We start from the raw sequence: 22383 nt of genomic DNA on the forward strand, positions 1-22383 counted from the left end.
AGCCTCAAGACATGGATTTACCAAAGACTCTAGATTATCCTTATTCCAATTTAGGATATCATCTGAGTTAATCCTACCCATGAAAGTTCTATGGGATTTTGTTATTTCTATTCTAAAGGGAAATAGGAAAAAAATAAAGATGGGCACATCAGAAATGGAATACATTTAGACCTAAGAAGAAACAGAAGAAAAGGAACAGACTTAAGAGGTTGTCCTGAATTTTCAACTATTGTTGAATAAACTACATTTATGAAACTTTAAGATTCCTAACTCTAACATGCATCTTTCTTTCTTTATAGGTAGAGAAAACAGATTCCCTACCCCTAAAAATGTTATTAATTTTCTATGAAGTATAAGTAGCCAAAGAGGTCCCTTTATTAGTCAATTACATTCAATTTCTGAATAAAGAAGTACTGCATATTAGGAATGACTCTTTTTATAGCACTTCACATTTTTCAAAGTAATTTCACATTCAATATTCCTTGAAATTTTTCTAACAGCCCTGTGAAATCTGTTAAACGTCCCCACTTACTAGGCATGACACTGGAAACAAGGGGCATGCTCTCAATCACAGAGTTAAGTAGGGCTGGAGCACAAGGCAGCACGAAGTCTAACTATTAGGTCAAAACTCCTTCTTCCATATTCATTCATTCAACAATTAGCACTCAATACCTATAATGTGATAGGAACTATTCCAGGCACTGACAGAGTTAGAACAGTGAACAAAACAGACTCAAATCCCATCCTCAGAACATTTTAATGAACACTACCATACGATTTTTTTTCCCCTCTTTGGCTTGACTAGTAGGATGCCATTTACGACACCAAATGTTCAATGAAAATTTCTTTGCTCATCTAAGAGATTTAAATGTACTCAAATTAGTCAATTACAAAACCCAAACATTTAGCACTTTAGATATGTTAAAAATTTTATTTAGCACTGGTAACTCAAGAGGAAACTGAGGTAAAGACCTCTCTCTTCAGATGCTTACTCTACTTGGAAAAAGGCATATACATTAAAAATTAAATCAAACAAAGTTCACAAAAACAGGGTGCCTCCAAATGGACAATAAACATTATGAGAACCACATTCAAAAGAAGAAAAGCAACCAACATACTGAACTTTGTCTAACACTGCACACTCAAGTAAGTGCCCAGTATTTGGGGAAAAAGAGATCATTCTAGACTTTGTTAACAGACTTCAGATTTAGAAATGCCAGAAAATTTAATGTCTAGCGATTAATTATTTTAGTTTTAACATTTCATGTACATTACTCAAAAAAGCCATTTACGCTATTTGAATATTTGAGGGAGAGACCTAATATTTAAGCCTTTGCTACGTCTGCCTCACAAACATATTTAATCCCTTTCAACAACTCTACAAAATAAATGCAAATGTATAAGAGGCTGAGAAAACTTAGGTAACTTCCTGTGTTGATTACTTGATACATAAAACTTTACAAAATATAAAAATTTTGATATTAAAAGATCAGTTTGAAAATGAAGAAAATAAGTTTGGGGATCTATAATAAAAAGTTTCTTCGATGCAAGTCAATTAATATTCCCTATAAGAATTTAAGAGTATTAGATACATACTAGTCATCTGTAAGAATATATGAGTGTACTTCAAAAAGTTCGTGAAAAGATATCTTTCAATTCTATTTTTCCATGAACTTTTTGAAATATCCTCTTACCTTAAACTAAAAATAGTTATCCTATTGTATTAAAAAAAATAAATAACCAATTTGGAAGAATGTCTATAGTTGTGAAGACTTATTATTTCTTTTAGCAGTATTTTAAAACAGCCATAACGCAGGTGCTATCTCCCTATAAAACTGAATCTTAAAAACATCCTTTCTCTCATTTTCTTCAGGAAAAAATACTTTCTCCAGAAAAGCAGAATTTTAATAAGCCTGTCCTCACAACCTCAAGACAAAGCTTGAATACTTCCCATACATTCTCACATAATTTACCAAGTTTCGTTATCTACATACAGTGTCATAAAGTTGCCAGACACTGTATGAAAGCTATTTAAGGACCCTACCAAATCCCAAAGGTAGGCAAGCAGGAAGATGGATAGAGGCCCTCCAAGAAGTTCCAATCTGAATGAGCTCATCAGCAATCTCCAATCAGAGACGATCATAGAGAACGGCAGCCTAATGTACCTACAGAAACCAAGCTTGGCAAACCCTTACTCAGATGCCTTCGTGGGGATGCTTACTCCTTCACCCAGGAAGAATAGCTAACTTACCACCATGGCTAACCTACAACCAAGAAACCAGCAAAGGCTAAGGACCTTAGGTAAAAGAAGAAAAGAGGCTACAAGACCAGCTCCGCCCACTAGACACACTCCTCTAACTATGTCCCTCTCCACACATCCAAGTGGGAATTAATCTTTAATTTTCTTTTCAAAAACATCAGCGTCAAGAAATAGGAACCAAATATCTAAAATATTTCCTCTCATAAGCAGCATCTCACCTGAAGCCCCAGACTAACATTAAAGAACTTTTATCTACCTGTTGCGGGGAGAGAAGGCACTAGAACACACAGACGGGATAAGATTACCCTTTCTTTTAAATCTAATTGCTCCTAAATGTGGCAGTGGGTTTCTTTGTGGAATATATTAATATTTATAAAGCAAATGTATTTCACAGGGCCTCCAAAGCCCTGCAGTTTCACGTTTAGCCTAACTTCTTAAAAGTATATACAAATGTTAACCTTGCAAAAGACAGGAAATTTTCCCCAGGCTAAAGTCTCTGTCGTAAGATAAAGAATTGTAGCACAGCAAGGTTGCTGGCTCAAGGACAGACAAGCTACTGATTGATATGTAAAGGTACTGGAAAACTGTGTTGGGAAAGAGAATGTTTGCTAAGATCAAGCTTTTGCTGGTGGATCAACTTAACCTTTTGCAAATTGCATTATGTAATGTCACTTTGCTTAGTTCAATGATGTTACTAGCTCTCTACTTGTTAGCCATAATTCTGATAATACCCTTGTGTCTTTGTAATGGTTAAATCAACTGAATTTTCTTGTAAAACTTCCTTATCTTTACAATAGAAGGGAGAGGCTAACTGGAGGTGGCTGCCACTCAGTTTTGCTCCTAACGGAGAAATTACAGAAGTGCAGTCGGTCCAGGCCTCAACGCACACATAGTGCTTGAGAATTCACATAATTCTTTTCTTTGTATCTGTTACACAGGGAAAAGAGGTGTAACATTTCTTAGCAAACACTCTACATTCTGTGTATGTGGGGGAAGATGTGCAACTACTAATTAATCATTTTGCAAATTAATAAGTAAAAATTATTTTTTAAGTAAACACACTAGTGAACAGGAAAGCAATACTGCAAGCTGACACTTCAACTGATACTACACCTTCTCCGGAAGGTAACAGGTGGCTGGCAAGGAAAATGTTGCAAAGGCCCCGCCCCATCTTAAATTATTCAAAACCAAAACAGATATCAAAACAGCAGTAATTGTGTCATTGGGTTCAAAAAGAATTAAACATCCATTTACTTTAGCAACAGTGTCTATTATGTGTCAGGTTCCCTCCCAGGAGTCAGGGAACTGGTAATCAACAAAACAAAGTCTCTATCCTTGGGCAATTTATATTTGATCTAAAGATAACAACCCTACTCTCAAAGAAAATGCTCAATAGTATCTGTTACTTGAAAATCCTGACCCTCCAAGACAGAAATGAAGTCTAAACAAAATGCTTGTTTGTTTTAGCAGCTGGTCAGTTCAGGGATATGAACCTATGACCTTGGTGTTATAAGGCTGCACTTTAACCAACTGAGCAACTGGCCAGCCCTAACCAAAATATTTTACTAGAGGGTTATTGAAACTTCTAAAATATGAAATGCTCACATTATTCCAATTAAATGTTTATACTGTGTTATGAATAAGTTTAAAACCATAATTTCTGTATCTTTTAATTAACCAGCACTGACAAAGGACTTTCTTAATTGGAAGCCAATAAGCATTCTTCAATACAGGAACTATATGAATTTCTCCCTATTCTCCTACAAAACTACACTAGAATGACAGTTAAATTCAAAGTCTTATAAACCCACAAGGAAGAGTGAACCAGAAAGGAGATAATATCAGACTAAGGTAGGTCACAATATCTTAAATGAAAAAAACAAAAAAAAGAAAGAAACATCAGGCACTTGGTCTAAAATCTCAAAAGAAATCACCAATTAGAATTATTTACATTAAATTTAACAAAAGTTTCTCCTCTATTTTTTAAAACCCACCTTGTGTGTAAATCTACCTTGTGTGCAAATGAGCTAAAGCAGAGGTCAGCAAGCCGTGGCCTGGGGTGGCCCAAATCCAGCCTGCTCCTGTTTCTGTAATACCCACTAGAGAAGAATGGTTTTTAGAGTTTTTAATGATTTGGGGGGGCGGGGGGGATTGAAAAGAAGGATGTATTTCATGACATGTAAAAAATCACATGAAATTCAAATCTCAGTATCCATAAATAAAGTTTTATTGAAACACAGCCTTGCTTATTAATTTTTGCATCTATGGCTGCTTTCTAGTGATGGCCAAGCTGAATAGTCACCACAGACTTTACAGCCTGAAAAACCTAAGATATTCACTATCTGGCCCCTTTCAGAAAAAGGTTGTTCACTTCTGAGTTGAAGGACTAATTCTGAATTTCATTTGAATTTTACTTCTATTACTGAACCAAATTCATATAAAAAAGTGTACACATAAGCCCATGAATCAAGGGTTGTTTTGAGTAAGGAACTTTAGGGATGGTCCATACAACTCTTGAAAGAGAAAAAGTCCAGAGGGATTTAATGCTTTGCTTAGGGTCACTACGGTAAATGGGAACAGAACCAATACTAGATTCTACTGACAATGGGATGTTTGCTCTATTGGATAAGCATTTGCCACCAAAGTTTTAACCTTAATATGCCCGTGTTCCTATACCATTCTTCAACTTTATATTATTAAATCACTTATTTCATTTTAGTTAAAATGTCACTAAAGCATTCCTGTTAGTTTGACCTCCCCAAATATTTAGAACAGATTTCTGTTGATAATTACTTATGACCATGCCAACATAGCAGTACACAATACCGGTTAAGGACAGAGTCTCTGATGTCAGGGAGACCCAGCTTCTGACTCTGTCCCCAAGGATCACTCTGGCCTTGTAATCCTCTGAACTTTCCTAAACTTCACTTTCCTCACCTCTAAAGGTAAAATGTAGTACCTGCTCCAGACAAGGACATTTAAACTGGATGTGACAAAGGATGTCAAGAACTTAAGGTACTGACTGTTATAGAATTAATAACTCAAGAAATGTTACCTATCATACTTTGTCTTAACCACCCATTATCCTTGAAGAGCTTCACAGGCAACTTTCTCAAATTTTAGTGTGCTCAAGAATCACACTGGCGAACTTGTCAGTGCAGATTCCCTTGGCCCTACCTTCAGATACTAATTCCCCGATAGGAAGAGGGCAGGAATCTGTACTTTCAAAGCTCATGCATGATTTGGATGCAGGCAGTGCATGGAATGGAAACAGTGTCCCTAAACAATGAAATAGCGAGAGGTTGAGACAAACCAGGGGCCGACCCCGTGGCGCACTCGGGAGAGTGCAGCGCTGGGAGCGCAGCAGTGCACCCGCCGCGGGTTCGGATCCTATATAAGGATGGCCGGTGCGCTCACTGGCTGAGCGCGGTACGGCTAGTCATAAAAAGACCAAAAAAAAAAAAAAAAAGAGACAAACCAAAAGCCCGAATAGTCACAGCTTTAAGTAGTCTACCATTATCAAAAATAGCAAGGAGCTGAGTACTACTCACTCCTTTTGCTGTTTTTCCTTCTACAACTGTCTTTTTTTTTTTTTTTTAACTTACACTTCTGTGGAGCTCCATATTAATTACTGTTATGTGCAATATGAAGATTATTTCCCAGTCCATAAAGGTTAGGACTTCCAGTGATATGTCTAAACACCGAAGTAGTTCAATAAGGTGGGTGCTCAAATTCCAGCGGTATCCCAGTTTCCAGCCATGCAACTTGTTACCAACCCCAGAGAACTGAAAACTGACCCATTTACTTATCAGTATATTTACAAACAGAAAAAATACGAGGGGGGGGGGATGTGTTCCTATGTTATACACAAACTAAAAAAGCTAAAAATCTGGCTAAAAAAAGTAACACAAAACTAAGTATACCCTATGTTGAATGACCCTGATGTAAAATGAATCGCATGCAACGGCTGCACCTCAGAGTAAGGTTTTCAATTGAACTGGCTATTCCAAAATCAGCAACAAAAACAGAGCTGAGAGTGGCGAGAGTTGGAGAATGTAAACGCACACGTTCACAATTACCTTGCTCCAGTCTAAAGCACAGGGAACGTCTGGCTGCTTCCATCTCTGGAGTCGGGTTATCTAGGACATGTCTACACCACTGCAAAGGATTCGGGGATTTCTCAGATGGGGTGAACGTCTTTGAAGAGCCAACGTATAACCTTAAAAAAAGAAATCTACATTATAGGTATGACATAGGATTAGAGAGAATACCTCTTTTTGGAGAAAACATGTATTTAACAGTTTCTATGGAAACAATACTCATATCTGAGTACTTCAAGTAACAAAAATCATTTTTAACAGGCAAATATCCCCGAACAGAATATGACACTTTCTGTAACCTCATGAGAAGAACTTTCAAAAAAAAGGTCTAACAATTTTCCCCTTAACTGTGTTTCAGAGAGTCAGAGGTCAGATGCTTTTGCTGCCGAACTAGCTGTGAACAGGCACCATGATGATCTTCTCACTTCGCATGTCTAGAAATGAACATTTTCATCTCTCTCTTCTGCAACAGAATCTTATAATAAACTTGGGCAAATGAATATAAACATGACATGGCAAACAATGCAAATCTTATGCATTTTTTTTTTCAAACTCCAAGCACAAGATTAGTTGTCTGTTGATTCTCTTGTCTGTTGATTCTCTGAACCCTTAAGTAATCAAATATTTCCCCCATCTCAAATCGATACTAAATTTGGCTTCTTTTTCATTAAAGCCAAACAAGCAGCTTGAAAAGATACACTTTATAAAGACCTCACTTTCAGCATCTACACTGTTACACAGTAATGGGTAGTAGTCAAAATAACTACCTCGAGGCACTGCAAGTTATAGTAAAGGTTTTCTCTTATTGATAAGGTATACGATGGTAAATTTTAGAATATTTTCAGTGCTAGGGTTATACAAAAAGGTTTACCTTGAGGAATAAAAAGTTAATTAAAAAGTAGGGGAAAATATCTCCCCGCAATTGCTGGTTCTAGTAACTGACCTCACTACATTAGGCTTATTCTAATTACAAATCTCATTAAAGTAACACTCCTTCAAAGTTACCATAATTCTAATGAGCATGTATTCTTGAAACAACGTACTTCATTATTCACGCTTTTACTGTTCTAGACAGGACTCCCACCTATTAATTTATCAGTTATCAAAGATGGTTAGGGAATGTACTGTTCTTTGGCAAATTATTCTTATGTATCAGGGTTGGCAAGCTTTTTCTGTAAAGGGCCAGCTAATAAATATTTTAGGCTTTACAGGCCACACAATATCTGTTGCAACTATCTCAACTCCACCATTCCAGACCAAAAGCATCACAGACAATACGTAAATAAATAAGCATGGCTGTGTTCCTATAAACTTTATTTATAAACTGAAAGATAAATTTCTCATGATTTTCACCTTTAGATTTTTTCCCATCATTGTGAAGTGTAAAAACCTATCTTACCAGCTGCCTTGGAATAAGTGTCCCCCCAAAATTTGACCCCCACTGTGATTGTTAAGAGGGTGGGAAATCCTATTAAGGTAACTGAAAGGTGGGTTCTTGATGAGATGATTAGATTGTAGGACCATGCCATAGTGAATGGATTAATAACGGTAGTCAGGGGCATGGTTCTGAGGGCTTTAAAAGGAGAGCATGAAGAGTCTGTCCCTCTCTCTGCTCTGCCATTTCGAAACGTGGATACCCTGCCATCACTGTGGCCACCACCAAGGCCTTCACCAAATGTGTTCCCTGAACTTTGGACTTCCCAGCCTCCAAAACAAAGCAATAATTTTGTTTTCTTATAAACCACCCAATTCCAGGTATTTTGTTATGAGCAACACAAACAGACTAATACACCAACTATACAAAACAGGCAACAGAACTGATTTGCCCTTGGGACACAGTATGCTGACTCCTGTTTCAGATGAAGATTCTAGAATATCTCTCAGCTGATTTAACAGTAATTCCAATATATCATTCTTTCCTCAGTGTGGTCCATATTCCTGTATACATCAACAGTATATTCAACAGTATATTAAGTAGTTAGAAATTCATATTCCTAGCTTCCGGTCAAGATTGCGGAATAGATAGACCCCAGCGTCACTCTCTCCCACAAATCAACCAATTTACAGCTATTAAAAAGCAATGACAGCCAAGCTGGGGCCACTAGAGCTCAGGGGAGGAGGAGGAGAGACCTATGGAGAACATGAAGGTGGGAGAAGCCACGATGAGAGAAATAAAGGACCACTCTGACCTTTTCGAGCCCCAGTCACTTCCAGGCTGTAGCTGCTAAGTGCATGGAGCAGAAGCTGGAAAGAGCAGAAGCTGGAAAATGCCGCAGCTGTGCCCTACCTATGAAGTTCCTTGGAAGTGGCAGGGGAGAAGAGGGCCTTGGTGACCCCAGGACAGCAAGACTACTAACAAGGTTCCCATGGACCCACATAGGAGTGAGGAGCCAGAACTACTGAAAAAAAGGAGCCACTCAGAGGCCAGTGAGTCATCGCAACGGACTGGTGCACAGCCCGTCCCATGGGAAGTGTTTGGAGCACGGGCGATGGGGGAGACGGGCCCACTGGGAGAAAGAACACTGGGTCACAGCAAGGGCAGCTGAACAGCTCCCCAGTCAGCACAGGACCACTCAGTAGAGACTGGTCAGGAAAACAGAACTGCAGGGAGTGCAGTTTTCTGAAAAGACTCAGGCCCAGACCAGAGTTTCTACACAATCTGGGTGTACCGATCTCACTGGCCTAGAAGTACCTATAAAGTCAACCATTAAGACCTGAGCTGCACAAAAAGCCTTCCCCAGGGAATCAGCAGCAAAGCAGCAATTTAGCTCAACCACAGGGCTCAATTACTGGTCCCCACAGGAAGTTCCCCCACTTTAGAAGTAAACAAAGGACAACTAATTAGTTCCAGTGCAGAGTTCAAGCAGTAGGAACAGCAAATAATCCAACACAGAACTGAAAGAAAAAAAATACCCACAAAGCTTGATACTAACTAGTATAGGTCTCACATCACCAAAGAACACTTATAAAACACAGCAGGACCAGAAGTCCCCTGGGATACCCAGCCAGGGAGGGGGAAGGGCTGGGAGCCTCAGCCATGCCCTCCGACATCACAACCAGCCCAGTGACGACCACTGAGCCACCGGAGGAAGCTCCTTGGGATCCCGAGCTGGGGTGGTGGGTGGCCTAGGGCCTCAGCCATGCCCACCCCACCCCCGAAACTCATAACCAGCCCAGCAACAACCACCAAGCCACCACACCCCGGGCTCTCCTGAGCCAGGGAAGTGGGGGGCGAGGGCTTCAACCACACCTCTCTGACATCTACACTCAGCCCGGCAATGACCAAGCTACCGCTAGAAGCCTTCTGGTCTCCCCTGCAGGAATGAATGGGGTACCACAGGTCTCAACCCCACCCCTCCTCCTTCCTCCTTCTCTCACCCTATTTCCTTCCCATCTCCCCTTTCCCCCCCCCCAACTGCTCAGCAACATCACAGAATGTAAACAATATTAATAAACTTAAAAAGAAATTCATATTCCTGGGCCCTACCTCAGTCTTAATATGGCAAGATTATTACCTAAGTAATTACATAAGTAAGTAATAATCCCTTCCACTCTTCCTTGTTAATGGACCTCTGAACTGTCCAGGTACCTTTCCCTAGTCCCCTAAGTAACTGTTAGTCTAAGACCAGTTGTTCTCAATATTTGGTGCATCAAAATCACTTAAAAAGCTTGTTAAAACACAAATTGCTAGGCTACACCCCCTAAGGTTCTGACTCTGTAGGTTTGGGGTAGGATCAAAGAATCTGAATTTCTAAACTTCCCAGGTGACGCTGGTATTATTGGTCTGGAGCTCACACCTTTAAATGCATAGGGCTGAGCCATCATGGGAATTCCACTTCTCCCCTCTGCCCAGTGACTGGTTTAGTGCAAGCCCTGGACACAGTCCTAGCCATAAAAAACTGAGGGGAAATTATCTGATAGGCTTGTGGGCAAGTTTTTCCTCACATTTAAAGGGTTCACAAAAAACCAGTTATGTGATCCCTATAGGAAATGAACTTTAAATATAGAAATACAGGTTAGTAAAAAGAAGGAAAAGTAATTAAAAACAAAAAACTACCCACAAAGAAATGCCCAGGCCCAGAGGGCTTCTCTGAAGAATTCTCCCAAACATTTAAAGACAATACCAATTCTTCGCCACCTCTTCCAAAAAATTAAAACAAGAGGGAATACATCCTAACATTCTATGAGGTCGGTTTTACCCTGATACCATAACCAAAGACATTACAAGAAAAGTAACCAAAGCTGAATATTGCTCATGAACAGACACAAAAGTCTAAATATTTTAGCAAATTAAGTCTAACAATATATCAAAGAGATACTTCATTACAAAGTGGGGTTTATCCAAGAAATGAAAGGTTGGTTTAACATTCAAATATCAATATAACTTAACATATTAACTAAAATAGAAAACCATATGATAATCTCAATAGACAAAAAAGTGTTTGGCATAATTCTGATAAAAATTCTCAGCAAATTAGGAACATGAGGAAACATTCTTGATCTGATTAAAAGCATCCACAAAAGCAGCATACTTAATGGTGAAAGACTGAAGGCTTTCTCCTGTTATCAGGAATAAGACAAGGACATTGGCTCGCCTCACTTTTATTCAACAATCTACTGGAGGTTCTCACCAGTGCAATCAGACAATAAATAAAAACATTTAGATTGGAAAGAAAGAAATCTGTCTTTACTTACAGATGACATGATTGTCTATGTAAAAAATTCTCAGGAATCTACAAAAGAATGATCGTAGAACTAATAAGTGAGTTTAATAGTAAGACTATAGGATACTAGATTGATGTAGAAAGTTAATTGCACATTTTTATATATTAGCAATGATTTTTAAAATTTTACTTTCTATTTTACAATACCATTAAAAGACCATAAGATGCTTAAAGATAAGTCTGACAAAATATGTTTAGGACCTGTACACTGAGAACTACAACACATTCTCAGAGAAATTAAAGGAGACACAAACAAATGGAGAGATATAACGTGTTTATGGGTCCAAAGACTAAATATTGTTAAGATATTGATCTTCCTTAAACTGATCCATATAACTAAAATTCTAATCAAAACTCTAGCAGTCTTTTCTGTAAGAAACATAGAAGACGATTCCAAAATTCATATGAAAATGAGAAGATCCTAGAATAGTCAAACAACTGTTAAGAAACAAAATTGGAGAGCTACCAACTTTGAGTCTTATGACAAAGCTACAGTGATGAAGGCAGTCAGTATAGCATAAAGATAAATAGATCAATGGGAAATATAGTCCAGAAACAGAACCAAACATATATGGAACTCTGACTTGTAACAAAGTACAGACAATTCATTGAAAAAAAGGTAGTCTTTTGCACAAATGGTGCTGGAACAAAATAAATATCCATATGCAAGAAAGCGATCTTTGATCCATACTTTACACAATATCCAAAACTAACTAAAAATAGATCACAGACAAAAAATAAAACTTGAAACTGTAAACTTTTTACAAGAAACCATATGTGAAAGTCTTTGTGTCCTTACATTGGCACATATTTCATAGATACAATTTCTAAGACTGAAAGTTTGATCCATAAAAGAAAACAAATTATCAACTGGAATTTATCAAAATTAAAAACTTTGTTCTTTGAAAGACACTGCTAAGAGAATAAGTAATAATCCACAGATTGGGAAAAAGAATATTTGCATACTCAATGAGCAATTGAATTTAAAAATGGGCAAAAGATCTGAATAGACATTTCACCAAAGAAGATCCTTTGATGGCAAACAGGTACATGAAAAGATGCTCATCATTAGTCATTAAGGAAATGCAAACTAAAATCACAGTGAGATACTACCACATACCTACTAGAATGGCCAAAATTAAAACTACACAGGAAGTGTTGATGAGGATGTAGTGCAACTGAAAATTTCATACAGTGCTGGCAGCAATGTAGAATGACATAACCACTTTAGGAAAGAGTTTGGCAGCTTCTTAAAAAGTTAACATACAAGTACACCTAATTTCTATGAAGCCTCTTGAGTCATTAAGTATTTACCCAAGAGAAATGAAAGCATGTGTTCATTCAAGGACTTACACGTAAGCGTTCACAGTAGTTTTACTGGTAATAACCAAAAATTGAAAACAACCCAAATGGCCATCAAAAGATAAGTAGATGGACAAACCATGGTTATATCCATACAATCTAATGGCTCCCACAATAAAAATGAATGAACTACTGATTCATACACAGTCAAATTTCAAAATAATTATCTGGCTTGACAGAAGCCAGAACAAAACAAAGTGTGCATACTTACAATTTCACTGATGTTAAACTACAGAAAATGCAAACTAATCTATAGTGATGGAAACAGACTAGTGGTTGCTTGTCTTGGAGGTAGGTAGGATCAGAAGGGAAGGAATGAAAAGGGCCACAAGGAAGCTTCAAGTGCTGAAATATATGCAGTATCTGGATAGTGGTGATGCATGGGAATATGCATATGCAGAAGTCTATAAATTGTACATTTTAAATATGCGCAGTTTATGTATTATAATTCAATAAAGTTTATATACTTCTTTAAAAAAATTATACTTTAAATATTTTTAAAATATTATACTTCTTTTAAAAAAAAGGTCACAAGACAGGAACTGACTGCTTTGTGCCAGTGTTAAGATGTTAGGACTCAGAGCTGCCATCTATCTTGTGTGTGTGAAGAGAAGTAGGTGCCACAGCCCTGACATAAATGAGCCACTAATTTGTCAACTGTGGAACTTCCTTATCTCTAGACATTTTAAAATTAATTTTCCTCATTGTTTATTATACACACAAACTCACGTCTCTGAGCCTTTGCTTGTTGTCTGCAAATCTCTCTCAGGTACCATCTGAAGCTGCTATCTGAAGCGCTGTTCTTTCTAGTCATTACTCCAGCATCCTATGGGATGACGGCTGGTATCTTCTGCTGCTAGGAAGCTTTCACCAAACAGCTTTGCATACAGACTTCACATACTCCCACAAACTTTCTTTTTTTGATAAAGTCTTTTTTGGTTTTTGTTTGTAGGGGAACCCCAAAGGAAGATTTCTTTAATCTCTTGGGGCCTATGTAATACAGTTCTTTCATTTGGCCACACAGCCTTACAGCATATTCAAAAGCAGTGCTTGCTTCCCACAGGCACATTCAGTTGCTAAGTGACCCACTAGGCCGTCTTTACTTAAGCGGATTTCTCTTTCATACTCCATCATCCATCCCTGCTATCTGGTACTATGTCTCACCCCAATCCTGTGTTTCATAGAATGTGGAGATAATCATGGCCCTGAAAGTGGGGAGTTCAGTTGAAAGTCTGCATAAGGAATAGCTAGAATCCTAGATGTTCTCCTCTACCCCATACAGCCAGTCCCACCAATCCTCCATGACAATCTAAGATCAGAGATTCACTATCTGAATAGGCTGATCCAGGGAAGCCCTGACTTCAGGCACACCAAACTTAGCTGAAGGAGGAATAAAGCACCTTAATGAACTAGAGACTAAAAGTCCGCAACCCTGGCCCCATTTCTCTCTTTACATTCCTAGAATTGACTGCCTTACTTATATCTCACAGGAGTATAGAAGGTTTATGACTGGAGAAACAGATGAACTGAAGAGAACACCAAGAGATACTGAAACCTGGACTGGCTACCTACCCAGTCACTAGCAAGCCAAACCAGTCAGAGCTCCAACCACATGGAGCTTTAGATCAGCTTCAGTACTTCCTTTGAGATGAAAAGACAACCACTGGTGCCAAATATTTGGAAACATAAAACACTAAGACTAAAAGTAGAGGAAAAAAGGAACTGAGGACAAAAAAAATTCAGGAAACAGATGAAAATTCCAAGACAACTATAACCGATATCATCTGACAGAAAATGTTGCATTCACACACACAAAACATAGGATGTTAAGAAATAGTTTCTTCATTCTTGGAAAATGAAACTATCGTAGCAGAGACAAAAGAGTCAATAAATGAGTTTGGAATATCAAGCTGAAGTCTCCCAGAAGCAAAATACAGACAGAGATTAGCAATGGGAGAAGACAAATAAGAATATTAAATGATTGTCCCAGGTTGACCTACATGTGACTATCACAAGTTTTTAAAAAGAAAAAAAAAAAAAAAGCACAAGAATTTCCCAGAGTTGAAAGCAGGCCATGGGATTCTAGAGTGAAAGCACCCACAGATATCCAGTACAACAACTGAATAGAAAGACCCATACCATGGTACAACATTTTAGAATACTAGGGATAAAGAAAGCTAAAGAAAAAGTCAAAGGATTAGATATCCAAATCACAATGCATTTCAACAGCTAGAACATAATAGAAGCTTGAAGAAAATAGAACAATGCCTTTGCAAATGAGGGGAAATGAATGACTTAGACTTTATGCCCAGCCCAACTATGAGTCTAATGTGAGAGTATAATAAAAGACATTTTTTAAAAAATGTAGAATCTCAAAGTGTACCTCTCATGCATGTCCTCTTACCATAATGCTATTGGAGGATGTGACCCACCTAAGAGAATAAGTGAAGCATGAAGACAAAGGGCTTGAGAAATAAGGTATCTGACACAGGCAAGAAACTGAAGGAATTCTCATGACAATAGCACCATGCATCCAGCCTAGGAAGCAAACAATAAAGACTGGAGCGATAGGATTAAGAGTTTCAGAAGGAATGGCACTACCAAATAAATTTTTAAAAACAGATTTCAGTGATAACCAAATGTGTATTACCTTTGGGTTTTTTTTTGGTTTTTTTTGTTTTTTGAACGGTAAGGGGATCGCAACCCTCAGCGGCATGGTGTGGTCTGCACCACGCTCAGCCAGTGAACCCACCAGCCACCACTATACAGGATCCAAACCCACGGCCTCCACGCTACCAGCACCGCACTCTCCCGAGTGAGCCACAGGGCCGGCCCCAAATGTGTATTACCTTATTGAGGAATATTATGGCTCCACTGGAGTGTTTGGGGGAATATTATGCAATAAAGAATTCCAAGAAAGTGAAGGGGAAAGGAGGCCATTATTAATTCTTAGAGAAACAAAGGGATTAGGGAAAATAAATGTAACATACAGTTAACAGGGCTCAGCTAATAACAGTTATAATCATAATATAGACATTAAATATAGTTTTAAGAGAAAAACTATAAAATCCGTGATAAGAGAAAAAAGATATGGTGGTTGGGGGGGTGAGGAGAAGAGAGGTAAGTCTTCAACTTTCATAACAAGACTACAGATCTCTAAGATTCTATAAGTATAAAGCCTATTTAGAAATAAAGAGCAAAAACAGAAGAGTATAACATGATGCCTATGTGAAACAGTAGGAAGTAGAAAGGAGTAGAGGACTACAGCTTTCTCTAATAAGCCTTGCTATACATGAGGGTTTTTTAAATTACTTACATACTATTCACTGTATTATTTTAATAGTACTGTAGAAGCACTATGCAAATGCATGGCATTAAGACAGAAGTGATCATTTTCAGAGTCAGTCTCCACACTGTGTCCAGGATAGCTTTGAGGCTAGTATTTCTATGACTAGGCCTAGAGCTGGATTTAAATTTAAAAGAAAAAGGGTAGTTATAGAGATTGTGTAGCTACAAACTGCTTGAGTACAATATATCTACAAAATTACACACAGAAGGTAAAATTATTTCCCTTACACAGCTCTAATCTTTTAAAAAAATTATAAACATCACCTTATTCACTGTCATTACAATGCCAGTAATATGTACAATATCTTATTTTTGCCATCATTACTATAACATACCTCCTAGTGACTTAACTATTCTTTCAACTTCAGTTGTTTAATTAATGGTGTATTGGAATCTGCAAGAATATCTGAAGCCTCAATCTAAAGTTTTGGAATTCTTCATATATTAGAAAAACTACCATTTGAAATGTCACTCTCTAATCTTCTTTGACTTTTCTTCATAACTTTCAAAAGCACATGCCCAGAAACTCTTATCCTTCTCATAGAATCCCTTCTTTTCCACACTTTTCACCTCCCTACTTAATACATGTGGTACCACTGAGAGATCAAAGACAATACAAAACCCCCATAATAACCCTGAATGTTTCAAATAAAATATCACAACTGTGTAGAAAAGAAAAAAAAATCTGTTATTCTCAAGAAGATATTTGGTTCTAAAGTCATCCTTTTGCAGATTATACAAAAACAAATGTCAAAACAAATAGTATACATATTTGTAGACCTGTCACTGAAAAGCAATGAGGTAATTTTCAGACAAGTAATTTTAAGAACCTTCAATAGCCAGAAAGAAAGCATTTTAAGGAAAGCTAAACCACTTACACTGATAAGCCCAATCAGTCTTCAGTTCACTTAATCAGTGTTTGATTCACTAGCATCTCCTGGGATCAAAGTGGGCAGCCACTGCAAAATTTAGCACCACTAAGCTAGTAAAGCATTGGTGAAGTCCAAATTCTAGTTAATGAACTGTCCTATAGCAAACTTTCTCTCCACCCCACCCTCAGTTTCTAAATTTCAATTTCAGTGTTTCACTACAATGATTCAAAGTTACTAGTTTAAAACACACATCATACATTTCAGTCAACTCCATTTGCTCCTACAAAACACTGCATTTTGAATTAGCACTGTCAGAAAGTGAAGCACCCTCTGGTCTTTTCACTGAAAATCAATTATGCAAAAAACTGTTTAGGTGGTCTAATTTAGCTGTGCCATATGTATAGCACAAGGTGTTCAACAGCTTTGATGAAGAATTGGCAATGATTTTAGCCAGCTGTCTAGGGTCTTGGTATTACACATGGAAGACAAATATCTCATTCATTAAATTTTCCTTAATTTGTTCACATCACCATTTTCCCTTGTATAATTAACAACTTTTCTCCTGTTCTTTCCAGTTGGGTGAATTTAAAATTCCTGCCACATCTCCTTTACGTAAGTCTCAGTATTCTGCTAATTGTCACTACTAAAATAATGCCCCCTTATGGCTGTATTTTACATTCAATAACGTATTTTTATCTTGGCATTTCATTAAAAAAATGCCTATCTTCTTGACTGAGGTATGCAAGACCTGACTTATCCCAGCATACTACACTATCTTCAGAGAGCTATGCTTTTCCACCTGTTTTCTAAGTCCATTCTGCTTTCCCACAGTACAAACTGGAGTTTCTCTAACTTTGACAATGCACAAATACATTTAATATTTCTAGAACATACGTATGTAAAACTGAAACAAGTTTTATCAAAACAAGTATTGTGTTATAAGATGCAATGAACTCTGATTTTCTATTCACTGTACTTTATTTAAAAAAAAGATGTTGGTCTACCCACTAAATTGACTCTATAACCCACTGATGGGTCACGATCTAGCTTGGGGGAAACTATTAATGGTGTACACATTTCTGAATCTGTGTAAATATTCTGACTTTCAGTCTGAACTCTTCCAGTGTATAAGTTCATTTCACCTCAGAGCTCTGTTCAACATTGAGATAAGGGAGCTGAAAAAGGTCATAAAAAGTTCTAGTATGCAGTTAATGGTTCCCACTGCCACTTGATACTGATCTGACTTCCTCTGACTACCCAGGTGCTTCTCAGCCTGATGACACTGGGAGAGAGATATGGATCTTAAAAACACTCCTATAAAGACTGGAATATAATCCAGTCACACCACGTCCCATGTATGCATCAAGATTTTAGTCCTTTTGAGCTGTTTATTTGCTTCTGATACTCATACTTTACCCTTTTACTTTCTAGCCCATGGTCATGTGGAAAGCTAAGGCTGTCAAATTAGTAGTAATACAACTGAAGAGTCAGCATAGTACAGTGAGATGTGAAGTTTCAGTATAGGGCCATAATAATTGGACTTAAGAATTAAGGTTCTGGAACAGCCAATTTTAATTTTGAGACATTTAATTCTGGCAGCACTGTGCTAAGATAATCAGGTTGTAATACAGCAAAATTAAATACTTTAAACTCAATTTAGATAAATATGTGAAGAAATAAGATTGCTTTGTTTCAAAGCTTTTTATCAAAATGAAAAGTAGAACACATCATTCTTAAAGTTTCTTTTTTTAAAAAAAAATACTACCTATAAGGTTAAATAATTGTTCAGGTAAAAGACCTAAGAGACCTGATCATTAACAATGAACTATCATCAAGAAAATACTAGTTCTATTATTCACAATTTTCCTTGTACACAATTCTGAGCCAAATTTTGTTCAACTTATTAATAACAGAATAGTTATATTCTAAGGTTTTATTAGAAAAGATATGCCTATATGAAAACTTCTGAACTACTCTGATTAATCTACATTAGCAAACTTTCCTGAAGATATGGCATTTTAGCAAGAAGGTCACCTGATCTGATCATTAATAAACTTTCAAATGTCAATTTTGTTTAACCCATTAGGATGAAATCATAAAAATACATGAAAAATTGTAGGTGACACAAATGAACAGTAACTTGGTCCTTAATATTGTTATTTTAACAAACATACAATTGTACAGGGAGAAGTGGAGCTACACTGACAAAGATGTCCAAGATATGTTCAATGAAAGTTAACTATAAAAAAACTGATGTATATATTTGTATATTGATTTGCATAATTGTGTTTTTATCTTGCAGGATCTACAAAGTGCTAACAGGGTTAATTCTGAGTCATGGTAACAGATTGGGAACAAGAGAATTTGTGACTTTATACCCACTTCCATGTTTTGTTTCTTTGCAATGAAAATATAAAACTTTTAGTTTTTAATTTTTTAAAAAAAATCAGATACTATATATCTACTTCAGCTGTTTCTTAGTAAACATAGGAAATAAAAATTGTAATCTGCAACTATATCAGGAAGTTCAAATGAAAAGCACTCTTATTTGTGAGACCACAAGATAAGGACATGTATAGTTTGCAGTGATAAACTTCACAGTGCTTTGCAAGCATTCACAAGTGGATTAAATTTTAAAAACTAAACTATGTTGATTTTTTCAATGTCAACATGTTGCAATACAAAAATATCTTAATATGTAAAATGTTACAAAAAATCTATAAATCAGGTAACCTTAAAATTTTTAAGTCCATCTCACTAAGATTAATGATCCCTCCTTGTTTTTCCACCTGGGATTCTAATCCTACCTTCTTTTTGAGGAAGATCTATAAATAGTGTGCCATTTGTCCACAGAAACATTTGTAAAGCATCAAGGCACTGATCTGACTTATTCACCTATATCCTTGACGAATGAAATTAATAGGACCTGTTTCAGTTTAAATTTGCTTCAAATCATCTGAAGGACTAATGCTAATCCCACTAAGGTGATAAGTAGTTATTTCAATGCTATTTAGACAAAAAATAAACTACAAAAGGAAAGCTAAGATATCAATAGTTGGATATAACTAAGTATGGTATAAGTCTATTCAAAAGAAAATATTAAAACTATATGAGCTATTCAAGGTGATTCATTATAATAAGTTTTAAAAACATGTTAATTTTTTTAAGCATGGGATTGATCACCTACATCTCCCCAGCAAAAATACAACTGAATTTCTTTCCATTGTTTAGGACATGTCATCAGAAACAATTTGAAAGTGACATAAAGGCTTATAGTTACTAGTAAAAACCACCATCAAGAGAGCATTCTCCAGTACCATATTCAGGCTGAAAAGGAGATTACAATAAATCTTGGGCTTTACAAAAATAAAGGTGTCACTTCTAAAGAATGGCTTAAAGTTCCAGAAAGTGGTGAGTTGATTTTACAACTTGAGCTACTTGCACAGCTGCCAAAAAGTACTAAGGAGGAAGATGGAAATGTCCCTGAAAGGCTTATTATAGCTCCATATATTTTGATTTTGATTCTTGAATCCAACCAATTAGTTAATGTGCTTAACTGTTAGAGTTCTCACATAAAAGAATGTAAGGGAAAAGAAACACTGTAGTTCTCAGTAGGAAAGAAGTAAGGTTCTCCACCTCCCATTCCCTCTGTGTGATCATGCAACAGGAACACAAAGTGAGGAAAACCAGCTTGAAAAAACTGTTAGTGTCCTTAATAGAAGGACTGTACCTATTCTTCATGCCACTGCTACGCAGAGGTAAATACTGTCTATTTTCCTTGCATGGACCCAAGTCCCACCTTACCTGAAGCTTATACTTATCTGACCATATCATACTACGTCCAGTGACCAAGGAAAACCTACCAACCAAACAAAAGAAGCCAACCATTAAATGACTATTACTCCATGATCAAGGAGCAGGAAAAATAGAGGAATGAGATCCGACCCTCCAAACTCATTTACTCATGGAAAGTACACAGAGCTAACCAGATATCAACTGAATAAATACTGCAGGCCTCAAGTTTTCTGATAACTTTAAAAGTTTCCAAGAAAGTAAAGTTTCTCTAATCTTACTTTTCTTCAATCTACAGTTTATTTTTAAAAGTTAAAAAAAAAATTTTTTAACATAGGAACCAATGAAAAGTGTCTTCAACCTGCTCGCTCCACTCCCTGAAAAGCTTTCATTTCTGACACTGTTACTGATGGGAAGGCCACTGAAGCCAGCACATTTTAAAAAGCAAGTCAGTCTGAAAAAAAAGATACCAATGAAAATGCGATGAAAGGCAGCATACAACTGCACAACTCCGACTGCAAGAACAATCTTTAAGGACAGCTCCGTCACCAGGCGGCTTCAGATGCCACGGGAGGAGCACGGCACGCAGATCCTGTCCAGCGTTCGTTCGGAAGGAAATAACAGTAACAGTCGCAGATGGAGCCCAACCCCTACCCATCCCCCGTCATCCCCTCAAAAAGACTGCGAAAAAGAGCGGGACTGAGCAACAAGACAAGACAACGTGGATCTTGCAGTGAATGCTAACGAGCAGAACGCAGGGCAAATGGGGGGACCACTTCATCCCCAGTCGCGTCAGCCGGAGCTATCGGAGAACAGGTCCCTCCCTTGGTGAAGAGCCTCAGCTCGTCGCCCGGCTCGGCACCTGCTAGGCCACTCCATGCCAGCGCTACTGGGCGTTACAGGCGCCCGCGAGCCCCACCCTCCTTTCCTTCCCACGCCCACGCGCGCAGGTTCCCGGGGCCTCCGAGGCCGGGCTCTGGGGTGCTCGGCAGTACCAGGTGTAGTCGTCCTCCTCGTCCCTCCAGGCGGCCACGCTCTCCAGGTCCAGCGGCTCCACCTCGTCCAGCAGCGTGGCAGGCGGCGAGGGCGGCGCGGCGGCTGCCCCCGGTGGCGTCCCCGCGCCCCCCAGCTCCGGCCCGCCGCCGAAGAAGCCCGTCGCCGGCTTGAAGTAGACGAAGGGCGCCTCGGGGGGCTGCGCCAGGCTGCAGAGCAGGGAGGGCGCCGGGCTGGGCAGGCAGTAGGGTCCCGGGAAGGCGGGGCTGGGGCTGGAGCTGCCGCCGCCGCCCCCGCCTGCGGCGCCCAGCGCCAACCCGAGCCCCAGGCCCCCCGAGGGGGTAGCGGCGGCCGTGGCGGCCGGGGGGCTCCGCGGACCCAACGGGCTGCAGGCTCCGGCGGGGGGCGGCGCGGCGGGGGGCGGCGTCGGCAGCAGCAGCAGGTGCGGGGCGGCGGCCGCGCTGGCCGCCCGGCTCCGCAGCTGCTCGTTCTGCTTCTCCAGTTTGCGCACCAGCTCCTGCAGCTTCTTCACCTCCAGCTCCGCGTTCACCACCGGCCCGGAGCCCGCTCCCGAGCCGCCCCCCGCCGAGGCGCATTTCACCTGCTCCGCCATCATCTTGGGCCCCGAGGGCTGCCGCGGCCGCCGCGGGGTGCGCGCCGCCGGCCCGGCTCCTCAGGCCACCGGGAGGCTACGGGCTAGTTCACTGCCGCCCCGGCCCGGGGGGGCCGACCACACTGGGGCTGCGGCCGAGCCGGCTGCTCGCATCAGCACCGGGCCCCAGCCTCCGGCCCAGGCAGCCGCCGCCGAGCTCCTCCGCACATGCTCAGTGCTTCCCTACAGTCCCCTGGGCGCCGCGGCGGCTCCGGGTTTTAGCCGAGGCCCCGGGCGGGGCGGGGCGGGGCGGGGCGCGGGCGCCGGGGGCGGGGCGGGG

General features: G+C 39.2%; 1 protein-coding gene across 4 annotated transcripts in view; it reads right to left on the bottom strand.

Moving 5' to 3' along the window:
* The window catches only part of SLAIN1 (SLAIN motif family member 1), a 63099-nt gene extending 41032 nt beyond the window's left edge, over positions 1 to 22067 (bottom strand). For 2 of the 4 annotated variants that reach the window (XM_063103396.1, XM_063103394.1), the window contains exons 1-3: positions 21775 to 22067; positions 21454 to 21717; positions 6340 to 6479 (exon numbers count right to left, since the gene is read on the bottom strand). In XM_063103396.1, coding sequence (XP_062959466.1) covers positions 6340 to 6479; positions 21454 to 21717; positions 21775 to 22067 — 697 coding nt within the window. Of the gene's footprint in view, positions 1 to 6339; positions 6480 to 21453 lie in introns of all 4 variants that reach the window. The other 2 variants (XM_063103395.1, XM_063103393.1) reach the window with 1 other exon arrangement.
* Positions 22068 to 22383: the final 316 nt, after the last annotated feature.

Source organism: Cynocephalus volans, chromosome 7 (genome assembly GCF_027409185.1).
Source record: "Cynocephalus volans isolate mCynVol1 chromosome 7, mCynVol1.pri, whole genome shotgun sequence".
In the NCBI taxonomy this organism is placed as follows: Eukaryota; Metazoa; Chordata; class Mammalia; order Dermoptera; family Cynocephalidae; genus Cynocephalus; species Cynocephalus volans.